The sequence below is a fragment of the Macaca thibetana genome, chromosome 11 (genome assembly GCF_024542745.1).
Source record: "Macaca thibetana thibetana isolate TM-01 chromosome 11, ASM2454274v1, whole genome shotgun sequence".
Taxonomy (NCBI): domain Eukaryota; kingdom Metazoa; phylum Chordata; class Mammalia; order Primates; family Cercopithecidae; genus Macaca; species Macaca thibetana.
The window spans coordinates 81,407,328-81,432,356 of record NC_065588.1 but is presented as its reverse complement, the minus strand read 5'-3'; the positions used below and the strand labels follow the sequence as shown (position 1 = coordinate 81,432,356).

At 33.0% G+C, this 25,029-nt stretch overlaps 1 protein-coding gene across 3 annotated transcripts in view; it reads right to left on the bottom strand.

The window, feature by feature from the left end:
• The window catches only part of LRRIQ1 (leucine rich repeats and IQ motif containing 1), a 225,631-nt gene that overhangs the window by 26,834 nt on the left and 173,768 nt on the right, over positions 1-25,029 (bottom strand). For all 3 annotated transcript variants that reach the window (XM_050746645.1, XM_050746644.1, XM_050746646.1), the window contains 2 exons: positions 7,491-7,623; positions 4,665-4,725 (listed from right to left, as the gene is read on the bottom strand). In XM_050746645.1, the coding sequence (XP_050602602.1) occupies positions 4,665-4,725; positions 7,491-7,623 (194 nt within the window). The remainder of the gene's footprint in view (positions 1-4,664; positions 4,726-7,490; positions 7,624-25,029) is intronic.

Here is a 25,029-nt window from a genome sequence, read left to right as displayed (position 1 = left end):
TCACATAGTGCACTATACACAGAGCTTAGTATTTGGCCAAAGACTTAAGGAAACCACTATACCAATTTTTGCAACACTTTCTCTAGTATTTTACCCTGTAAATACCATTTATCTCAGCAACTCTGTACACTCCTTTCTCTCTTTTCAACTCAGTGAAATTACTGAGCTCTCTTTAGGCTTCCCTTCCCTCTGCTGTAGTCCAGAAAGTGTTTTCAAGCTGTTACCTGAATTGACTGTGGAACTCAGGTTCCACACTTTTATCTCAGGGATCATAGTCCTGTGCTGTCTGTTTTTCAACTTATACAATAGTTGTTTGATTAATTTTATCCTGGTTTTATAAAAACGTTTTTCTTCAGAAGGACTGGCCTATACTATATGATAGCCCAAAGCAGAAACAATTAGGAAAACAAATAAATTGGTACTAAAATTATGGTCATTAATTTTTAAACACAATAATATGTAATTTAAATCTATCTATTTTCTGCATGGTTTTAATTTATTCCTCTTGCCTGCTGTATTGTGTTTCATAATGTATATCCAACCGATTATTCATTTCTTTAATTAAAGAGTACTTAAGTTGCCTCTAAATGTGTATAAATAATACAGCAACACACTTTTTGGTAAATATTCTTTGGTGGCTGTATGTAAAAATAATCTGGGAGATATATACATACATATATGGACATCCATATATATATCCAGAAATATGTATATCCAAATATATATATGTATCCAAAAATATGTATCTTTTTTTCCTCCAAGAATGGGCTTGCAGACTAATAGGGTATTCAAATACCTACTTTAATAAACACTGACAAGTTTCTTTCCAGAATGACTACCAGCTTCTACTTTCACCAACTGTACACAAGGATTTTCACATTGGTGACATCCCTTTGCAATATCCAGTTTTCCAATTTGTGCCATTTGATTAGTATAGTCATAAGACATCTTAATTTTCATTTTCATCCCTCTCATCTGGAAACCGAGCATCTCTTCACATATACTTGCCCATTTAGGCATCATCCCTGTGAACTACCAATTTATATTATTTTTCTAATGTATTCATTGGGTTACCTGAAAGAGATCTTTTTATATTTAGATATTAAGCTCTGTTAAATGAGACACTGAAAACAGTAGTCATATACCTGTTAACTTTTTCTATTAAATCCTTAATACAAAGAGATATTTTATTTAACACGATCATCTGATTTTTTGCCATATCGTTTGCACTATTCATACCTTTCTAAAAATGTATTTTAACTGCTAAGTTGCAAAGCTATTATTCCTTGTTTTACCTGTTTTACAGCTTTACCTTTCATAATTGGATCTTTGAACCTTCTGAATCCTGCCCACTGTTGTAAAAGGTGTGCATGCATACCCCTGTACGTTTTCAATGCCATTTAGTAAACAATCTCAGCTTCCAATCTTTATAGTACAGTCATATATCTATTCCTGCCCTTGCTATTCATTTCCATTGGTCTATTCATCCATTCCTGTGCCGGAACCATAAAGTTTGCTTTACCTTTTTACTAAGCCTTTATGTCTTGTGACACAACTTGCTCTTCTTTTTCAGAGTTGACACTCATATTCTTGGGTTTTTAATCCTCAATACACATTTTCATCAGGCTTGCAACAATCATTGTAATATTAGATGAGATTTCTTCTAATTTGTAGATTTATTTGGGTACAATTGACACATTTTCTTGACTAAGTTGTTGCACTCATGAATACTAAACTTGCCTCGCTATTATCATACCCTACCTAGATCATGTTTAACAACTGAGTCAGAGATAGTCACTGAGAAAACTGCAGCCTGATGGGTCTCAGCCAAATCCCTCTCTGGAAATTGTCCTTCGCTGAAGAGAACTGCCTTATCAAAGTCACACCTTCTCCTGAGGAGATAACAGGAACATTAAAGCCTGGTCCTCTTGTCTCAAGCTAGGACAACCCAAAAGGGTCTTCCCTGTCTTCAGACCTCACTTTCTCTGATGCACCTCTTGAAGGGCACCATTTCCCTCTGTTCATTTCTGCTTCTTTCATCTCTCACAGGAGTTGTTTTGGAAAGCTCTCCTGAATAAACTCTCTGCATTCAAACATAAAACTATCAGAGTATGTTTCCTGGGAAACCTGAATTATAATTCTGTCTTCTGCAGGAAAATTCTGGGGTTTGGGGGGATTCATTTAGTCAATTAAGTATAAACTTGTCTATATATTTGACATGACTTCTGATATATTTTTGGATGTAAAGAAAATGTACTTTGTTTCTGTTTTTCTAATTCCTGTCAGGCAATATGCTTTGCTCTTCCTTGAAAGACAGAAATGTTATTTACTAGCTTCCTCAATATCCAGAATTTAAACGTTTGATTATGCCTTATTCTTGACTTACTATTGAAGGCTACTAAAGAGTATTGTGGATGATACTCATCCCTATTATTAAGAAATAAAATCCATTGTCTTTTGGCATTCATTGCTTCTGATATGAAGTTAGCTGTCAATCTAATTATTCTTTGTAGATAATCTTCTGGTTTACTAAATTTATCGTTTATAGTGTCCAGTCTAGAGTGTATATAAATAAAATGTTTTATTTCCAGAGTTTATAATTGGTTTGCTTGCATACCCATCTGTCCTTTCTCAAGATTTGATAACTTTTGTTTCAAATTTTCTGTCCTTTTATTGTGCGTGTTATTATTACATTTTTAAGAATCTTATACTAGTAACAGTTGCAGTGCTTTTTTCTTTCTGTTTTTCCTTTTCGTTTTCCTCTTAGTATAGCCTTGTACCAATTGTGTAATTATCTGCCTCCAGTTCCCTGGCACAAGTGGGCAGGTGGGATGTTTTCATTCCCCAGTACTCTTCTAGATTTCTACTCTGGTCCTTTAGTCAGCTCTGTATCCTTTGATAAAAGCCACTGATGCCTTTCCCTGCATCCACTCATTTAAAAAGAGACATCTGGATATTTCTATTCCAGTACGATTTACCTTCTTTTTGTGTTCAGTTGGATCACTTCAATGTGAAAAAAATATGTATCATTGTAATGTATATTATTTATTTTTATATAGTGGAAGATAGAGGAGTATGGAAAGAGGATTAATATCCTTGCATTAATCTCATAGACCTATTATGATCAGTAATCTATCCAATCAGTTTTCATTCATTTTTAAATGTGGAAAAATTAAATACTATAACTGTTTTGTTTTTTTGAAAGAGAGTCTCACTCTGATATCCACTCTGGAGTACAGTTGTACAGTCTCAACTCCCTGCAACTTCCATCTTCTGGGCTCAAATGATCTTCCCACCTAAGCCTTCCAAGTAGCTGGGGCTACAGATGTGCACCCCCATGCTCAGCTAAATTTATTTTTTTTAATTTTTAGGGGTAGAGATGGGGTTTTGCCATGTTACCCAGACTGGTCTTGAACTCTTGGGCTCAAGAAATCTGTCTGCCTCAGGCTCGGAAAGTGCTGAGATTACAGGCCTAAGGCAGCATGCTTGACCACAATATTATATCATTTCTTTATCCTGGCATTCCTTTACAGATTTATATCTCAATTCTTGCTCAAAAGTGGCCACTGACCAATCTGTGCCAAAGTGTTATAATGGCCTAAATTAGCAATTTTCCTTGGATAATCTACAGGCCACTTTCTTAGAGAGGTCTCTATTAAAATGCAAGAAGATATTTGCTGAGTGGTTATCTCAAATCTGTGCATAGATTCCATAAATATTTTCCAAAACACACGCACTTTAGCTAGCGACTACCTTAATTTTGCTTCTCTTTCAGGAAAACTCCTGGCATGAGTTGTTCATAAAAATGATGAATATAACTGGTCTGGAAATCATAATACTCATTTTATTCAAATAGCACATGATCTTTTCATATAAAATTCTATAGTCAAGCTAAATATATAAATTTTTTGGTGAATGCAGAATCTGAGCAAGGGGTAATGATTGGTTGTAAACTTAGGGTTACCTGATGCAATCATTTTCACCTACCAAAAAGGCCACACACTTCTGTCACTGGTCAGAATACTCTATTCTCTGGAAATTTCTAGAAACGCACTGAAAAATTCTTATTTATGTGATCAGTTTTCCTGGACTCCAAATTGACCATTCTCCTCTATTTACCTAGTCTTCCTTCTAGTAGCATATAGTGCAATTGAATTTAGCAATGCACTTACAGTTATACAGCATAGAGTCTTTATTCTGATCATTATGTTTAAAACCTGGTTTTACCAAAGGCTCCAATATTTTACACTTTATTACATAGAATTGTTGAGCTCACAATTATTTGTTAATTTTTTATATGGTTGGATTTTCTGAGTAATGAGGGTGCTTTGGTATTTCCTCCAGTTATAGCCTGCAAATTCTACTCTTCTAAAATATCTAAGAAAAAAAGTTTCAATTTTCCATCCAGAGTAATTTTATTTTAAAGTTGTAGGATACTAATATTTTTACATCTGTCACAAAAATTAACATTTTTAAGCAATGTCACATTTTAAATTATATTACAAGAAAAGATGTTATTATTTTAACATATGGTATTTTGATATTATCCCAAATAGATACAGTTGTGATATTTTCAAAATTTAATTATAAACATATTTTAAAGTGCATTTATTTGAGAACTAGTGTCTACAACATTTTTCTGTAACTTTAAGCACATTTCTTACCACAAGTTGAACTCTTCCACCATTAAGTACATCTGGATCTAACTCAGGCAAAAAGTGATTGCTGCATAGTGACAAAAACAGAAAGTATTTTATAATGTAAATGTAGAGGAAGCATATAAAAGAAATGCCCAACTAAAAAGCTTGAGAGAAATTATTTATAAAATGGAAATAACAGTTTTCTTAAATTATGTTACAAGCAAAAATAAGTACAAATGTACATCTTTCCCTAACTAAAAAAAAAATCAATTTGAGATAAAATTTCAATTTCTAAATAACACTTCAATACCACCCTTCTTTGTCAAACATAAACACATGCAAAGAGCCACAATTGATTAGTACTACTAATGATGGTTAACAAATTATAGAAAATTTAAACATTTTATTTGTTATTTGCTTATATTTTTTAGTTGTCTTTTCAAAAAAATAAAGCTTCCTACTTTTAAAATAGCTCTAGTGTGTTTAATGAATTATACTAATATTTAAAATAAAATACTGTTTAAAACTAGAACAATATTTGGCTTTTCAAGAACTCTTGTCTTTGAAAAACATTTTTTTCTTAAAATATGACTACCTATTTAATGTATTATATTTTCAAAGGATAAAGTTTATTAACAATTGCTTATTGTTTAAAATTTTATATATAACTTATTAATGAGTAAGGATTACTGTTAAATATTTAAGTATATCAAAATGTCATCCTGAAACATTTTTCTTACATTTTTGTTTACACTACATCTGTTCTAATGTTTTTAATTTTCTGAACAAGACCTCTTATATCTGGTTAATAGAAATAGTAAGTTATGGATTCTATTATTACATGTTTGTTTATAGTTCTAAGGATGCTTTCTCTTATGGTTTGGATGTAGTCTCACCAAAACCCATGTTGAAATTTGATCCCCAATGTAGCAACGTTGGGTGCTGGAAACTAGTGAAGAGGTGTTTGGGTCATGAGGGTGGTTACCTCTCATGAATGCCTTGATGCTATTCTTGCAGTGAGTGAGTTCTTGTTCTTGTTAGCCTGAATTAGTTCTGGCAGGACTGAATCAGTTGCCATGAGAATGAGTTGTTGAAAAGACAGTATACACCGTGGGTTTTGCCCCTTCATATGAGTCTACTTCCTCATTGACCTTCCACCATGTTGTGACCCGGCATCAGACACCAAGCAGTTTCTGGTGCCATGTTCCTTGAACAACTCAACCTGCAGAACCATGAGCTAACTAAACCTCTTTTCTTTATAAGTTACCCAGTCTGAGCTATTCTATTATAGCAACACAAAACAGATGAAGATACTACCCTATTAATTCAATTGATTAATAACAACATAAAATAAATTGTGCTTACATTAATTTGAATACTTAGTAAGATAAAAATTCTCAAATATTGACGTCTTTGTTCCTACTTTTCTGCTCACATTAAAATCTGACATAATTCAGATCATAACGTTTTATTTTTATTTTTATATGATTTTTCATATTTTTAAAAGAATTAGATAAAACTGATCACATATTAAAGTTACATTTATATATATTATTAAAAGAAATTTGTTTTAAACCTATTTTGACTTGCTGTTAAACTAAGTTTTAACTGTAATAATTATAGGTTTTTGTTTGTTTGATACTCATGTGAAACAGTTACTACCCACTATGCCTGAAAATATTTCTAAAATTGTCTTTATATTTATATTCAATATTGGCTTACATTTTTTATAAATGCCTATAATAACACTTTTATTCCTTTGTGGATATATGTAGCTAAAACAAAAATCTTGAAAATCTATGTAAAAATATCATCTCTGGACTTTTATTTCCTTAAAACTTTGGTTCAGGATGTATATATATGCTTTATCTCATATTGCTATGGGCTGGATTCTGTCCCCTAAAATGCATATGTTGAAGTTCCAACCCCTCATACCTCAAATATGGCTGTACTTAGAAATTTGAAAGAAATAATTAAGGTAGATAGGATCATATAGGTGTGCCTTAATCCAATATCAATAGTGTCCTTGTAGGAAGAGAAGATTAGAACAAAGACAACACAGCCCAAGGGATGACAATGTGAGGATACAGCAGAAAGTAGCCATCTGCAAACAAAGGAGAAGGTCTCCAAAGATACTGCACCTGCTGACACCTTGATCTTGAACTTGTAGCCTCTGGAGCTGAGATAAAATAATTTTCCCTTGTTTAAACTACCCAATCTGGTATTTTGTTATGGCAGCCCTAGCAAAATGGCACATACATTAATATAACAAAAATTAACTAAGCAGCTTTTAGATTTAAGGTACCTTGTTGCTAGGGAATATAAACATTTGATAACTTCAACCTTGTAGCTCACCTGTACGTCATGAGTTAGAATTATTATCTCTCTATGAAAGAGGAAACTGAAGCTTTGGGGCATCACTGAAATGAGTTACATGACTGGTAAAGTGACAGCCACAGGGTTGAATTATAATTTTAACTGTCAAACTGTCATAATTTTAACTGTACAAATAACAAAAATAAAGCAAAATAAAACACAATCTACAATATACGTGATATCTAAAAACATTTAATGAATACCACATTTTTTACTTTATAGAGTAGGATGATTTTTGTGGCTCATCTGTTGGTTTCAAGCATTACAGAATAGAGTTGTTCCCAAACATTTCAGGGTGAAAAATAGAAGGAGTAATTAAATCTATTCTATATGAAAGGCCTTTTTATTACCTGGCAACATAGTGTATTGGCCTGTGGCTACAAAGTCATGTTTGTTTTAGCACAATTAACCTAGGTTTCAATTTTCAAGATGTGTTTACAATACAAAAATCTAATTTAGAGGAAATGACCTCACCATTTCATATTTCTGGAACTAGTTGTTTCATGAACCTCAACCTGTGTGTGAAGCCATTGGTACGTATATTCTCTATTCCTTTCTAATTTTTCATTTGCAGTGGTATCTTTGTGGATAGGGTCTTCTTCTATACCTGTGAAAGAAATATGGAATGTGTATTTGTTATTTAAAGAGATCAAACTTCGGCCAACCAGTTCCATCTGTGCTAAACATTTCATCACAAGAAAGAAAAAAATGACTAACTGAGAGCTAAATCTGTAAGAAAAGTAATGTCAGTAAGAAAAGTAATGTCAGTCACAGATTAACAATTTTTCCTGCTTAAGTTTCAAACCCATGTATTTTGAAAAACATACTTAAAATCCATCACCATTTATAGGGCTTGTTTTTGAGTTTTTAATTAGAAAAATCAGAGAGCTATTTTTTGGTAGACTGTAGAATTCTTCTAATATAAAAGCATCTGTTCCCTATCTGTCTTTTCAGGATTAAAGTCTAATTGTTCTTATACCACTCTTATACATATGGAGAATTTACAAATTATATTGAGTGTATTTGAACCTGAATTTTCATTTACATAAAACTGAGCTTGCTCTGTGTAAGCTACTATAGTATTTAATGCATTCCAGAGTTACACTGAAGACTAGTTTTAAAGCCTTCCTCCATGGACTTGATCTTTTAGACTGCTTCATTTTTGATATGGAGCTTGTTGGCTTCATAAACTTGATTGAAAGTACACCACAGGGAGACATCTCTTAAAACCTAAATCATAGTAATCAACTCAGAACAATCCTGTAGTTTAAAAACCTGATATTTAAAATGTCAAGTTATTACTTTGGAATATTCTTTCATTATAGATGTTTGTACAGAAGAAGTCTACATATTTGCAAGTTGTTTGGAAAACGAATAAAGCATGGTGGAAAACCTATTTTGAATACTCTGTGCATGTACGTGCACATACACATACACATAAGCTTAGCATGTGTCATTCAGAATATGTTGAGGATGATATATCTAACATGTCTTTCTTCCTTAAAAGTTACTGTTGTAATTAGTGAAATGACTCTAGTTTTCGATTTAAACAGATGTTTAACCAGGTCTCTGGAAAGCTTAAAATCTGGATGCTTTGAGTATCTAAAACTCTGTTACTTAGTAAAGTTCCTATTGCTTCTTATGCCGCCTTATATTTCTAAAATGACTTCAGCCCTTGAAACCTGAACTTAGGCCAACTCTTCCATAGTTGCTACAATTAGAGGAACAATTACTTCACATGAGGGGATTGGCCGTTTAATCCATCAGCAGACTCCATTTTCATAAATAGCCTTATAATTATACAAAAGTTATAAAACACACTCAAACAAAGGGAAGATTTGGCATTGCTACACACTGCATTGGGTCTCTATTCTAGCAAAACCCCTAGCTACTGATCTGGTTTCCTGGAGTGACCAGGCCAGATGTTGGACAGCACAGTGACAAAGAACAGTGATGACTCAGTGACTCTGATGATCAACTGAGTCCAAGACTTGAAACTCACCTACTCCTGATGTGGAGAGAATCCTTTTGCAATAAGTAAACTTTTAGTTAAAACGTAAATAATCTCAGTCTTACCGTTCTTAAAAATAGTGGCATATACTTGCAATGGTCACTTTTTAAAGTACTCATTTTGGAAAGCTTTTCTCAATTCTACAATAACACTTCATAAACTCTAAGTGGTTTTACATCAGAACTCAGCCAAAGTTCTAAACAACAATTCCTGAGTAAAAAGGAGAGGTTTCATCACAAGGATCCAATTCTTATTAACCATTTTAACCCCAAGGCATAAATTGGTAGATTGGCATGAGCTCAGTGTAAGAAACAGAACAAGCATAGTGGTGAAATTGGCTGGATGTACTTGAAAATACTGCAATTCAAATGTTAGAGGAAGTGGTTCTGTCTCAGCAAAATCATTTCAGAATTACTCCTGTTACTGAGGAAGAGAAAGTAACATTTATTCTTGGAAGCTTGCAGAAGTCCTTTATTTAGCAACTTGTGTAGGAAGAATAAGGGTGACCTGGATTAATTAACGGATACTTACCAGTTTCCAGTTAGGCTGCCCAGTAATTCCTTCCTTTCAGTATTAGAAGAAGCATCCTTCTGCCTGCAGAACACTAATCCCTTTATCCACAGTTCCTTGCTACTTCTATGGGTCTTGCATCAATTCCCTATATTATTAACCTAAGAAAAATGCCTTCTTTTGATTCTTGCTATCCTCCAGTTATTACTGTTTATATGTGCTTTTTACTTCAAAACACAACCTTGAGTAATTTTAACATTTTTGAACTTTTTTTACAAAAATAATAAATACTCATTACAGAAAATTTAGGAAGTAAAAAGTCAAAGAAAAGACAATCTGCAAACATCAGTATCAAGACAATTGCTGGTTAATATTTAGAGGCATTTACTTGTAGCTGTTTTCACATTTTTTTTGGTTTTGTTTTGACTTCAGTTTACACACATAGTTGTTCCTCAGTACCCATAAGGAATTGGTTCCAGGACCTTCTTTGAATACAAAAATTGGTGGATGCTCAAGTCCCTGATATGAAATGACATTTGCTTATAACCTGTGAACATCCTCCTAGATACATTAAATCATTTATAGATTACTCATAATACCCAATACAATATAAACTATCATACTGATTTTCTTAGGAAATAATGAAAGAAAAAATCTGTACATGTTCAGTATAAGTGCATTTAAAACAATTTTTTTATCTGCAGTTGGTTGAACCTACAGATGCAGAACCCATGGATATGAGAGGCTGACTGTAATTATATGTATTCTTCATATCCTATTTTTCAGTTAGTATTATAATAAATATATTATGTGTAATAGAAAACTCAAACATAGTTTACATGGTTTTATACTATGATCTACCAACTTACTATATAATAGGTTTTTAATTATCTCTTTTTAAATTTTACTTTAAGTTCTGAGATACATGTACAGAATGTGCAGGTTTGTTACATAAATATACACGTGCCATGGTGGTTTACTGCACCCATCAGCTCATCATCAACATTAGGTATTTCTCCTAATGCTATCCCTCCCCTAAACCCCCACCCCTCAACATGCCCCACTGTGTGATGTTCGCCTCCGTTTGTCCATATGTTCTCATTGTTCAACTACCAATTATGAGAGAGAACATGTGGTGTTTGGTTTTCTGTTCCTGTGTTAGTTTGCTGAGAATGATGGTTTCTAGCTTCATCCATGTCCCTGCAAAGGACATGAACTCATCCTTTTTGATGGCTGCATAGTATTCCATGGTGTATATGTGTACATTTTCTCTATCCAGTATATCATTGATGGGCATTTGGGTTGATATCAGTCTTTGCTATTGTGAATAGTGCTGCAATAAACATACGTGTGGATGTGTCTTTATAGCAGAATGATGTATAATCCTTTGGGTATATAACCCACTAATGGGATTAATGGGTCAAATGGCATTTCTGGTTCTAGATCCTTGAGGAATTGCCACACTGTCTTCCACAATGGTTAAACTAATTTATACTCCCACCAACAGTGTAAAAATGTTCCTGTTTCTCCACATCCTCTCCACGATCTGTTGTTTCCTGATTTTTTAGTGACTGCCATTCTAACTGGCATGAGATGGTATCTCATTGTGGTTTTGATTTGCATTTCTCTAATGACCAGTGATGATGAGCTTTTTTTCATATGTTTGTTGTCTGCATAAATAATCCATTTTAAAAGATGGAATTAAAAATGAAAAAATAGTATAAATATTTTGAAGAATTTGATGTAATCTATATTGTCAAATGGTTTTAAAAGGTCTCACCAATAACATACTTTATGAGATTGCTTATTTTATTGAGTCCCTGGTCAACAGTAAGAGAGCAAATATTTTTAAACTGCTGATAATTTGATAACAATACTAATTATGGTCTTAACTTATATATCTTTGCTAGTGAAATGGAACATTATAATTATTTAATAATTTTAGTTTGTACATTGTAAAATATTTTTTTGTTTCATTCAATTATCTACTGGATTCTAGTTTCCTTTTTTGTTTTTGACTATAATTATTTTTCTGTTATCACTGGTGCAAATATTTTCCCCTGACAATTGGTTGATTTTAGTTTCCACTCTATTTTCAAAAGGGGCAATTTTCTTTTTTAGTAGGCATACAAATTTATATATTTGCCCCAAATCTTCTAAACTATAGGCTACTTTCCTTTCATAATTTATAGGTATTTCCCAATTCTATAAACTACATGAGATATAAGAGGATTTCAGGGACAAATTGGACACTCTTCCAATATTTTGTTTATCACAAATAATATCACTACGAGATATTGTAAGATGGCCTGAAATTGGCTTATCTACAGTTATATTCATTCCATAATTTCACTGACCTCACTGCTGGATTCCAGACCACTTCCTTTGTCTTACAACTCTTTTTTTTCTTCAGGCCTTTGGGACACCAGAAATCAAGTATTCCCTCCCTTCAGGATCCTTTTTAGATTCCTTTAGATGTTGGTGCTCCCAGTTTTACAAGTACCTAGGAGTCAGTTCCCACTCTGTATCTGGCACTGTGCTAGCTTCTGATAACCGTCAGCCTGATTGGCATAGTTTCTTATCTCATGGAGCTAACAGCTGAGAGGACTAGGTATCACCAACCTCTATCTTATTCCTGTTCTTGTATCTCATATTTCCACCTGAACTTCAAAATCACAACTTGTCTTTACCATCATCATCCTACTAAAGTATGTTTTTTTCCTCCTGGATTCCGAAGTAACTCAGATTAGTCAGTCTGTAGTCAATATTGGCTACTTATTCTTTAAGTACAAATATCTAATCAGATATAAGAACTAGTCCACCTCCTGGGTAATCTACTAATCTGGTTCCTTCTTTCTTTTGCAATTGCAACCATTTTACTTCAGGCCCCATTCTGAACGTGAGTGAGCAGTCTTCTTGTATGTGGTGATATATGTATGTGTAAGGGTACCTTTCTGTCCTGTCACAACAGAAGAGGTTCTCTTCCTCTTAAACCCAACACCTTAAACTATGCACCAGATCCCAATCCTTCCATATAATCTAGAATCCCTTGCCATCAGTGTCCCTTTTCTTCTATATTTTCAGCATATCTTAAGACTGACTTTTTACATTCCCCTCCAGTGACTCTTCTCTCTCTCCTTCCGTAATCAGATGAGCTTCTTGAAGACAAAGATTAGTCTCTGTTGACTTACTTGCCGTCTGCATTATGGCTTTCTTCCAACACCCTTTCACTGGAACTGTGCACATCAAAATGATCATAATGCTAAATTTGGGGGACTTTTTGAAGTTCATATCTTACTGACTTCTCCACAGTATTATTCACTGTTATCCACTCCCTCCTTCTTGAAAGGGTTGTTTTCCCTGGATTCATTACCTTCTCCATGTTTTTATTCTCAATCCTTTGGCTAAACCCTGGTCTATTCTAAGGGCCCCTCTTCCCTTGCCATCTTTTTCAATCTCAGGATTATTCTCTGGAGTTCTATCTTGGCCCCATTTTATTTTTAGGCTATACTCTCTCTGTATAATGATATGCATTCAAATTCTTCAATTGCTACTTTATTTTCTTCTGAGACATGTATTCAAAGACTCCTCACTTATATATCCAACAGATACTACAAGCATGTCAAAAAATTGAACTCATGTTTATTATTTAACCTTTTCCTAAATTTTCTATAATGCTATCACTATCATTAATTTACAACTGAGAAAACAGAGTGTGGCACTGAACCAGAATTCTTTCTAACCTTCCAACTGCGTATCTTACCATCTATGTTAAATCTATTAAATCTCCTCTATTCCCACTGCCACTATTTTTAATTCAGGCTACAATTGTTTCTTCTGAATTATTACAACAGCCTTCTAACTGGCCTCTGCTTTTAGTCTTCCTCCCACAGATATATCTCCATACAGCAAATGATCTTGCTAAAGTACAAATCTAATTGTGCCATCTCATAGGTTAAATTCCTGGTTCTCCACTGCCTTTAGATAATATTCAAAGGTTTTTTTGTGCATAATGTATAGGTCTTACTTTATATCTTCAGACACTTCTGTTAGGTTCCTGTCTCAATCCCCCAGACATAGTGTAGTTACCCCAAATGTTCTCTTTTGCCCACAGACCTTTGCCCATACTGTCTTCTATGCTTGGGACTATCCACTTTGCCAAGGGTATTCCTGCTTCAGGTCTCAGTTTAGAACTTACATTCTTTGGGGTAAGCTCCCTGATCATCCAACACTGCATTCCCTATTTAAATTAGGTTAGGTATGCTCATTCCAAAGAACCGTATAGATACCCCATGACAGCATTCATTACATTGTATTCTATTTTCTTATCTAAGTGTCTGCTTTCCTACCATTATCAAGGGCAAAAATTACAATTACTTTTGCACCAATCTAACACAATATAATCTCCTTAAGTGGTACATAGTAGGATGGTGCTCAAAAATATTTGTGAAATAAAATAATAATTATCACAGTTGGTTAATGTTGTCTCAGTACCCTGAGAAAAGTAGAACTAGAATTTGTAGGTTTTTAGCATGTGGACAAACCCGTGCATTGTGGAGGATAACACATGTCTAAACGTGATTAACTTGATTATTATAATAGAAACTTCAGCTTTGAAGGTCAAGATTAGATTGGGATAAAAATTAGCAACTAAAGGTACAGAATTAAACACAAAACCATGCCAGGCACGGTGGCTAGCGTCTGTAATTTCAGCACTTTGGGAGGCTGAGGGAGGCGGATCACCTGAGGTCAGGAGTTCGAGACCAGCCTGGCCAACATGGTGAAACTCCATCTCTACTAAAAATACAAAAATTAGCCGGGTGTGGTATTGCTCGCCTGTAATCCCAACTACTATAGGAAGGCTGAGGCAGGAGAATTGCTTGAACCCAGGGGGAGGGGTTTGCAGAGAGCCAGGATCATGCCACTGCACTCCAACCTGGGCGACAGAGTAAAACTTTGTCTCAAAAAATAAAATTAAATAAAAATGAATAAATTAAAATAAAACACAATACCAAAAAATGAAACACTACTCATTCATATTAAATTACTTTATAAAATGTTTGACATATACTCAATCATAGAGGAAAGCAGATTAGTTTTAAGAAGTTCACCAAAAGAAATGAAGTACTTTCTAAATTAATGGAAATATTATTCTTTTCTTCATGAAAAGCACCACAAAAGTGTTCATTAAACTCATATGCTTCAAATAAATCAGTTTTCTAAATTTTCAATATAACATAATATCCTAAAGTGAGGGAGATTAAGATTCAATTATCATTTAAGGCACAGAAAAATAAGCTAACTATTTATATTTTTAATGTGCATGGCAACTTTCCCATGACTATTTTCTTTTCCCTTAATGGCTTTTCTCAGTAATATAATAAAATACTCTTGGTTTCATGTATAGAGATGAGTTCATTTCTTTACCAAAAGTTTTTGGAGGACATAGTTGTGGCTCAGAAAAACACTTCTTCATGCAATGGAAATATTTTTGGTAACTTTGATAAATGACTGAGTCTATGTATCTTATGTTGGCAATACTAAAATTTTGATTTACACTATAAAGCAAAAGTGGTCTGTATGTGTTTACTAAAATAAGTTATTGCATTATACCTCACAAAGCACAACTAAAAATGGAATTTGGCATAAATGTTACGCTAACAAGATTTTAATTTCATTAACATTCGTATAAATACTTGTTGATAGGCTGTTTATGGTTTCTTACTTAGGCTGTTTATGGTTTCTTCCTTAACCAATCCATTCTGTTGTTGGAAAGTTGACAGCATTGGCATGAAACCAGTAACTCTATAAGAGCCATTTGTGTGTGACAAGCAACATCCCTATTCTTTAAAGATATATTTAAGTATATATGTAATTGATCACTCAGAAAAAATGACTTCATGAATAAAGAGGATTGTTGGTGCAAAAGTTTTAAAAACAGAAATTTTGGGAATAGTGCCAAACCTATATGTAAGGTCAAAGGCTAACATCAGCACCAATCACTCCTTTACATATTTCACTATATTTTATGGCAGAGAGGGGGGAAAAAAAACTAAAATGAAAGTTATGTGCTAGTTTCTGACATTTGAATTAATTCTCAAAATTGGTCCATTTGGGGGATGGGATAGTACATAAAGTATATGAATAACCTTTATGAAGGCAAAGAAAAATAAAAATGAGTTACTAAATTATATCTTTGAAAATATTTAGATTTTGCAAGACACATTTTTGATATCATGGAATTAATAGATTTAGCTGAATCCCTCTAGAATAGCAGAAATATCTTTAAAAAATCAACTACAGTTGTGCTTATTAACCAATTGTAATAAATATTCTGTATTCAACTTATAAACAATTCCACATTAAAGGAAATATGTTTTGCCATGTACATTGTTTAGCTGGGCTATATTTCCTCACTAATATCTTTATAGTGCAGTACCAAATACTACGTAAAGGGTGATTCTTTGGTTTATTTCCAGAGAATCACACAACTCAGGAAAATCCTAGGTTGCTTAAGTCATATATACATTAACATGTATTGTGTCTCCATGTTTGCTATATGGACTGGGACTAGAGTAAGGTGAGTGGGACAAGTGAGGTATTTGCCTTAGGCATAACATTTAAGGAAGTGCAAAAAAACCTCAGTAATTAAGATAAATAATATTTTACTGTAATATCTAAAAATCAATGCAAAAATTTAAGAGAAACAAAATACCAACGTTTTAAATAACAGGACTAGTAACAGTGTTATGCCAAGTTGTTTTGAAGCTTGATGCAAAGGGAAAGATCAGTAATACTAATTCTTTCTCTGTCCTAGTATTTATCCATTTCTGGAAATACTAATGTAAATGTTAATAGGATATTGCTTTTAGAACCACCCAGTAGCCATGGAATTTATGATTGTTTCCCATGAGGCTGTCACACTACCTCATTTTCCATTACAAGAGGTCCTGGAATTCTGACTTATAGGAAATTCATTACAGAATAAATTAATTCAGTCTGTAAAACTAGGGTCTGTACCTTATCCCCATCTTTGTATCGGCCTAGCAACGAAATTGTACGTAGTAAGTTGGCTTTTCCACTTACTAGCTGTGTAATGTTGAGTAAATTATTTATCTTCTCTCCGTCTCAGTTTTCTCGTTTTAAAATGTAAATAATAACATAAAATGAACACATAGGGTACCTAACATATAGTAGGGATTTACTAGCCATATTACTATCTTTTATTTTAAAAAGTAAAATGAATTCCATCATGTGTAGCCTCAATGCTATCTCAATTGCCAAAGGCCAGGACTTACTCTAAATTCAGGTCAACTTCAGGGTTCTAGGGGGTCACTCACAGGAGGGAAAGACTGATGATTAACACAAAACTAGCCAGAAAAATTTTCTGGAAGGTGAGTCCAGGAAGTACTCCTTACCAGAATTCTAAATATGTAATCCGTATTTTTAATGTATTTCATTTCATAATATATAAGGATTTTAGTGTGTCTTTAAAAAGAAAAATCAATTTGCACAAGATAAGAAGAGTAGATGGTCTTAATTGATTTTAAGTTATTACAAATTACTTTTATCAATTAGTAATAACCATGAAGGAGACTCCATTGACATGATTCTCTCCTGTTTCACCCTCTCAATTTAATTATCCTTGAAAAATATTCCTCTATCCAACCTAGACTCCCTCAGGGAGTGTTAATATAGTAGGTCATCCAAACTAGGGCTCACTCAACAGCATAATGGAGCATCTAATGATGTCAGTAGGTTGGCTTTCAGAATAACATGGTCATAGTGGCCACATAAATATTACTGCCACACACATATATATGTGTGTATGAACACATTACATATATATACACACTATATATATTATATATATAATATATATATTTATACATATACTTCTGGTCCCTGCTCTATCTAAAGGTTTTTACTCTTTGATAAAAATATATTTCTAATTCTACTGATTTATGTATATTTATTAATTGAGGGACAAGTAGGTGGTTTTATTTCCTTTGCTACTTTTATTTCAAAAGAAACCAGTAAGTGTATTAGTTGATATATTAGTGATAGAAGCTTGAAAAACTCAATAAAACATACTTTATATCATTACATAGCTATATAACAGAAATGCTCATAGCACATAAGTCTATATGTTCATAATGAAATTCCCGTTATGTGCATTTATATCATTTTATTATACACTTCTGCCTATGATAATTTCTGTATTTGTCAAACTGAATTATATAGGTAAGTTTCACATACAGAGATAACTTCATATGAAATACTGAATATATATTAAAATACTGCTTGCATTATGCAAAGCAATAATTAAAAATAACTTTCACAATTTGCATGTCAACATATTAGAAAGTAATAAACCTGGTTCTAAAGTTACTGTTTTCCATAGGCAACAATATTAAGCAATTATCCTTATAACTGGCTGAATATTTAAGAGTTTTCCAGTTGAATACTTTATTAATGCCAAAGTTTTATCTTTTGTTGTACTATTTTTAGAAAGACAGACTTTTATTTTACATGGAAGAATTTCATTTGTAAATGAATGAAGTCCTTTTTACAGGAATTTCACGTTTAATTTGAAAATAGGTAAAAGCAGTCTTTATCTACTCATATTCTTGTGGAGAAATGAGTCAATACAGGTAGGAATTATAGGTCCACACTAAAAAATTACTTTTTAGCTTTAAACCATTACTAATGTAAATATTAATTTTTGAAAGCTATTTTTAATTATTTTGTTTTGAAATATAACACATACACACAATTTTACATATAGTATGTATATATTCAATTTCAAGATTTATTAAAATGCTATGAAATATAATTATATAAATTATATATTAAATTATATGTAAATTATAATTATATAAATGAAATGTCATAAAAATATTCCTCTGATCATTTTAAAATAAAGAACACTGCCTGCATACCAGATGTCCTGCTCAAAAATCTCTCCTAATTCACCATGGAATACTATACAGCCATAAAAAAAGGAGTTCATGTCCTTTGCAGGGACATGGATGAAGCTGGAAGTCATCATTCTCAACAAACACAGGAACAGAAAACCAAACACTGCATGTTCTCACTCATAAGTGGGAGTTGAACAATGAGAACACAAGGACACAGCGATGGGGACATCACACAGCGGGGCCTGTCAGTGGGTGGGGGGCTAAGAGAGGGATAGCATTAGGAGAAATACCTAATGTAGATGACGAGTTGATGGGTGCAGCAAACCGCCATGGCACATGTATATTTATGTAACAAACCTGCACGTTCTGCACATGTACCTCAGAACTTAAAGTAATTTTTTTTTTAAAAAAGGTCTTACTTCTCTTAATGGCAACTACTATAGTTAAGCTTATAACCTTGACTTTCTTGATTTCCTTTATAATGTTTAGCACATACATGTTTAAGCACTATATTGCAGCTTTGTTTGCTTTTGAACTATACATAGATAGAACAATTCTTTAGGTATTGTTTTGTTTTCATTTGTTCAATATTGTTTGTAAAATATATCTGCGTTGCTGTGTGTAGATATGGTTCTTTTTTATTGCTGTACTATGTTTCACTATATGAATGTATTAGAGCTTATCCATTCCATTGTTATTGGCCACATGGGTTGTTTCCAGTTTTGGGCTATTAAGAAGAACACTTGCATCCTACTTCTGTCATTTCAGCAGGTACGTGGATGGAACTGGAGGCCATTATCCTTAACAAAATAACATAGAAACAGAAAACCTGATAATGCTTGTTCTCACTTATAAGTAGGGGCTAAATGAGAACACATGGACACACAGAGAGGAACAACATACATTGGGGCCTATTGGAGGTTGGAGGGTGCGTGGAGGGAGAAGATCAAAAAAAAATTAATGGTACTAGGCTTAATACCTGAATGATAAAATAATCTGTACGACAAACCCCCATTACACAAGTCTACGTATGTAACAAACCGGCACTTGTACCCCTGAACTTAAAACTTGAAAAGGAAAAGAACAACACTGCCCTGACCATCCTTGTGCAAGGCTTCCTCTGGTGCAAATATCTATGAGTGTCACCTGAAGGATGATAGGGTATGCATATCTTCAACTCTACTGGAGTGTCTAAGTTGTTTGCCAAATGGTTACACCAAATTATAATATATTCCAATTAGCAATATACGAGTTTCAATGGTTCTTGTCCTCTATAATACTAAGTTCTGTTAGGCTGTTTTTGTTGTTTATTTGTTTGTTTGTTTTTAAATTTGCAGTTTTAATTAACCTTTCTCTGCTTGCAAATGAGATTTAGCACTTGTTTATATGCTCATGAGTTATTTGGATTTCTTTTATGAAATGTACGTTAAAACTGCTTGTTTTGTTTATTTTTCTCTTGAACTGTCTCTATTTTAATGCTTTCTCAGAATTATTTATACTGAATATGTGTGCTTTGTTGGTTATGTGCAGCAAATACCTTCTCTATGTGGCTGCTGTTTCACTACTATTATGACATCTTTCGATGTATGGGGGTTCTTAATTATAATGTGTATATATTTATTAATATGACTAGTACTTTTTGCATATTTTTAACAAAATAATAACATATCTAAGTTTATGAATATATTCTTCCATATTATCTTCTGTAAGTTATATATTTTTTCTTCTTACAGTTAGGTCTTTTTTAAGTACGTAGAATAATTTATTTTAATATAGATAACTAACTTTATAATAAGATTTTAGAAACCCCTACCTGTTCCTCACTGATTTGGAGCAACCTCTATAACAATATTAACTAAACTATCAATATCAACTATATGTATGGGCCTCTGTCTTAGCTCTCCCATTGCCGTTTTCTATGCTATTACACTTTATATCCTACCTTTCCCTGTCCTGTCTATCCACCACACAATTACCACCATATCATACCATAGCACATGATATCCACTGTCTTATTTAATGCAGTTTTATAATAAGTTATGGTGCTTTATACGGCGGATTCTTCCACTTTATCTTTGTTGAGTGTAATTGGCTATTTGTGGATTTTGAATTTCCATACAAATTTTAGATTCTGCTTGTCAGCTTCCATAAACAAACTCCTTGTGGGATTTGAGATTGTAGTCATAAGTTAATTTGGAAAGACTTAATTCTTTAATATTTAGTCTTCCAATTTATAAATATACTTAAAGCTTTTCTTTAGTATTTTCAATAAAGTTTTATGATTTTCTTCATAAGGTCTTACGCATCTCTTGTTAGATGTATTCTTCAGTATTTGATTAAAAAATATTATTACTGGTTGCATTTTTTTCCTTATGATTGCCTACTCATAGAGTTAGTTTAAGAATAGGGCCAGTTTGACAAATTGTACTTTTCTAGGTTTTTAAATTTCCTCTAAATTTTCAAATGTATTGATGTAAAGTTGTTCACAATATTATTTTATTAAAGCTTTACAGTTGGTATCATCTGTCGATCTACTCCTTTTCTATTCCTGATACTAGTTATTTGTGTTTTCTCTCTTATTTTCATGATCAAACTTGTCATGGCTCCATCACATTTACCAGTCTTTTCAAACAATTTTGGCCTTATTGATACATTTTATTACATTTTTTTCTATTTCATTAATTATTGTTCTCTACAATATGTGGTGTTTTTGTTATTGTTATTTTAAAAAACATTATGATTTCTTCTACTCATAAGTTTTTAAGTGTTCTTTAACTTCCAATAAAATGATTCTCTAGTTATATTGGTATTATTGATTTATAGTTTACTAGCATTGTATTCAGAAAACACCCTGCATAAGATTTTAATCCTGAAGACATTTTTTGATACCCGACTTAAGCCTAGTATAAGTTCAAGTTAGGTAAAAGTCCTATGTGGGCCTAAGGATAAGGTACATTTTCCTACTGCTGAATGTTCTGTATAAGCATTTTAGGAAAATTTTATTAAACCAGTTTATCAAAGCCTGTCCCTTACTGCTTTTTTGAGTACGTGCAATATAGATGTGACAGAAATGTCCTTAAAATCATCCAAAATAGTTGTGGAATTTGTTACTTATTATGCTTTAATTTTTGCCTTATTTTTGAGGTTGTGTTATACTAGTTTATTAAAAGTATCACCTCTCTCTAGTAAACGGAAATTTTTATTCATTTTGAAATTCTGCTCTTTATGTTTAGCAATGTTTTTTTTCCCCCAATGTGTATTTTTTTCTTATGTAAATATAAGAACACCAGCTTTTTTTGTTGCTGTTGTTAGAGTTTTTGTGGCATGTTTTTTCTATCTTCCTGCATTTGAACCTATTGTACCTTTATAGTTTAAGTTTGTCTCTTGGATTTTTTTTTAAATCTAGAAACAATTACTATTTGGTACCTGGGCTATTTAATCATTTATGTGTAATTTAAGTACTTACATTTTGAGTTTAAGTACACAATCTCATTTTGTGCCTTCTATATGCTCTCTCTGTACTGTGTTCTTTTTCTTTACTTTCTTGACTCCAAATAGAGTACTTGTTTTCTTTCTACTAATTTCTTTCTAGTAGTGTGGCAGTAATATTGTTTTAACCTACTCATTGAGTTTTTACCCTAGAATTCTCTCTCTATATATATATATATACACACACACACACACATACACACACACACATATTCAATATATATTATAAATATATTCCATATATTTATGGATCATATATATATATTGCATATATAAATGGAATTTAAACATAATCTAAAATTAACCATTTTTCTCTCCTCCTAGAGAATACAAGTATCATAGAACATTTTGACTCAATTTAGCTTCACTCTTCAGTTATATATTGATATTTCTGTGTTCCTTACATGTAACATTACATTTCACATTATTATTGTTATTAATATTTTTAATTTATGCTTGATTTCACCAACATATTTTCCTCTTAGTTAATTTTTCTATATTCTTGCATCTTGGATCTTCCATCTGGGACTTTTTTGGCCAAAAAGACTGCCCATTTAAAAAAAACGTATTTAAGAAGGGTCTGCTAGTAGCAAATTCAGTTTTTGTTTATTTTAAAATATGTATATTTTGTCTTTATTATATATTGTCATAGTATATAATTCTAGGTTGGGAATAAGCTTTCATTCATTCAACTTTCAGATTACTGATGATCTTTTACTCTCTTCTGTTGATTTTAAGACATCAGTTCTCAGCCTGACTACAAATTCTTTGAAGTTAATTTGTCTCCTTTTTATCTCATTACTTTAAGATATCCTTTCTGCTCCATACAGTTTTACTCTGATGAGTTTAGCTGTGGAGTTGGCTTTTGTTTTTCAAACATTCTATTGAAATTTTAATTGCCAAAAGAGGAAAGAAAAAAAATTGTAATTGGCAAATTAGCTATTGATTGATTTTAAAAATTATCCTCCTTATGATTGACTCAATTTCTTGAATCTATGAACTGATGTCTTTCATTCAGTTAAGAACATTTTCCAGTCATTATCTTATTGGCGATTACCTTTTCTTCATACTATCTTTCCTCTCTTCCTAGAACTCTAATTAGAAATAATTTAAACCATCTCTAGGCCAGGCATGGTGACTCATGCCTGTAATCCCAGCAATTTGGGAGGCCAAGGTGGGAAGATTGCTTGGACCCAGGAGTTCGAGAGCAGCCTGGACAACATGGTGAAACTCCACCTATACAAAAAATTAAACAAAAACAAAAACAAAAACAAAAACAAAACAAGCAGAGTGGTGTTTGTCTATAGCCCATGATCGTGCCACTGCACTCTAGTCTGGGTGACAGAGGGAGACTTGTCTCATAAAAAAAAAAAAAAGAAAAAAAAGAAAAAAAGTAAATAAATAAAATAAATAGTAAGCATTTCTAACTTTCTTTATATATTTTTACCTCTTAATTTTTTCATCTCTTTTCTTCTCTGCACTAGATTCTCAATAATGAGTACTCACATTATTTATTATTTATTATTTATTATTTCTTCAGTTCTGACTGATCTGCAGTTAAACCCATATAGTGAGATTTTAATTTCAATTATTCTGTTTTTCATTTACATTCAGTTTTTTCCTCAAAACTGCTTTCCCTTGAAGATATTTCTATTCATATTCTTAGCTTTTATTCATTAAACAAAGTAGACGTACATATCTTATAATCTGTGCTCAATAATTCTAATATTTAAGTTGTCTGTATATTTTTCCTGATGTCTATTGTTTCTGCTGGTTCTTACACATGATGCCCTATGTTCTTATAAAAGAAAATGTATTTTTACGGAAATGATTTTTTTTTTGGAGACTGAGTCTTGCTCTGTTGACCAGGCTGGAAGAAGTAGCTCAAACATGGCTCACTGTAGTCTCAACCTCCTGGGATCAAGTGATTCTCCTACCTCAGCCCCCTGAGTAGCTGGGACACAGGTGCTCACCAACACACCCGGCTAATTTTTTTTTTTTTTTTTTTTTTTTTTTTTTTTTTGAGATGGAGTCTCGCTCTGTCGCCCAGGCTGGAGTGCAGTGGCGCGATCTCTGCTCACTGCAAGCTCCGCCTCCCGGGTTCACACCACCCATCTAATTTTTAAATTATTTTGTAGAGATGGGGGTCTCACAATGTTGCTCAGGCTGCTTTTGAACTCCTGGGCTCAAGCTATCCGACTGCCTCAGTCTCCCAAATTACTGGGACTATAGCTGTGAGCCACTGTACCCTGCTAGAAATGATATATTTCAAGTTCCTCCAGGTATTATAGAGGTTTTAGCAAATTGAAATCATATTAAAATAAATTCACATCTTAACATTGTTTTTAAAGTTATATTCTCTGTTTCCGTTTGTTTCAGCAGGAGTATTAATCGAGTTTTCTTTCTTTCCTCAAAATAGAAGTTCGGTATTAATTTTTAGCTTTCTGATATGGTTTGGATTATGTACCCCTGCCCAAATCTCATATGGAATTATAATCCCCAATGTTGGAGGAGGGGCCTGGGGGGAGGTGATTCAATCATGGGGGCAGATTTCCCCCTTGCTGTTCTCAAGATAGTGAGTTCTCAAGATCTGGTTGTTTAAAAGTTTGTGGAACCACCAACCTCTCTCTTCCTACTTCTCTGGCCATGTAAGACTTGTCTGCTTCCCCTTCACCTTGCACTATGATTGAAAGTTTCCTGAGGCCTCCCCAGCCACGCTACCAGTACACACGGTGGAACTGTGAGTCTTTTCTTTATAAGTAAGCCTCTTTTCTTTATAAATTACCCAGTCTCAGGTAATTCTTTATAGCACTGTTTCAACTTCTGCCACTTCTCTCTCTGCTACTGTAGTGGTCTCTAAATTCACTTCTCCAGCAACTGGTTCCACAGAAGCAGCTGCTATCAGGGAACCATCAACAACCATCCTCACAACAGAGAATACACATTGCTATAAAGACTAATACACTTTTCAATTCACATTTTTTGTCCTATCCCAAATTTCTCTTGTATATCATAAAACTCATAGTGCCTTTCTTTGCCTAGAGTAATTTTGCACTATTAGTTTCCCTGTTCTTTTCTTTTC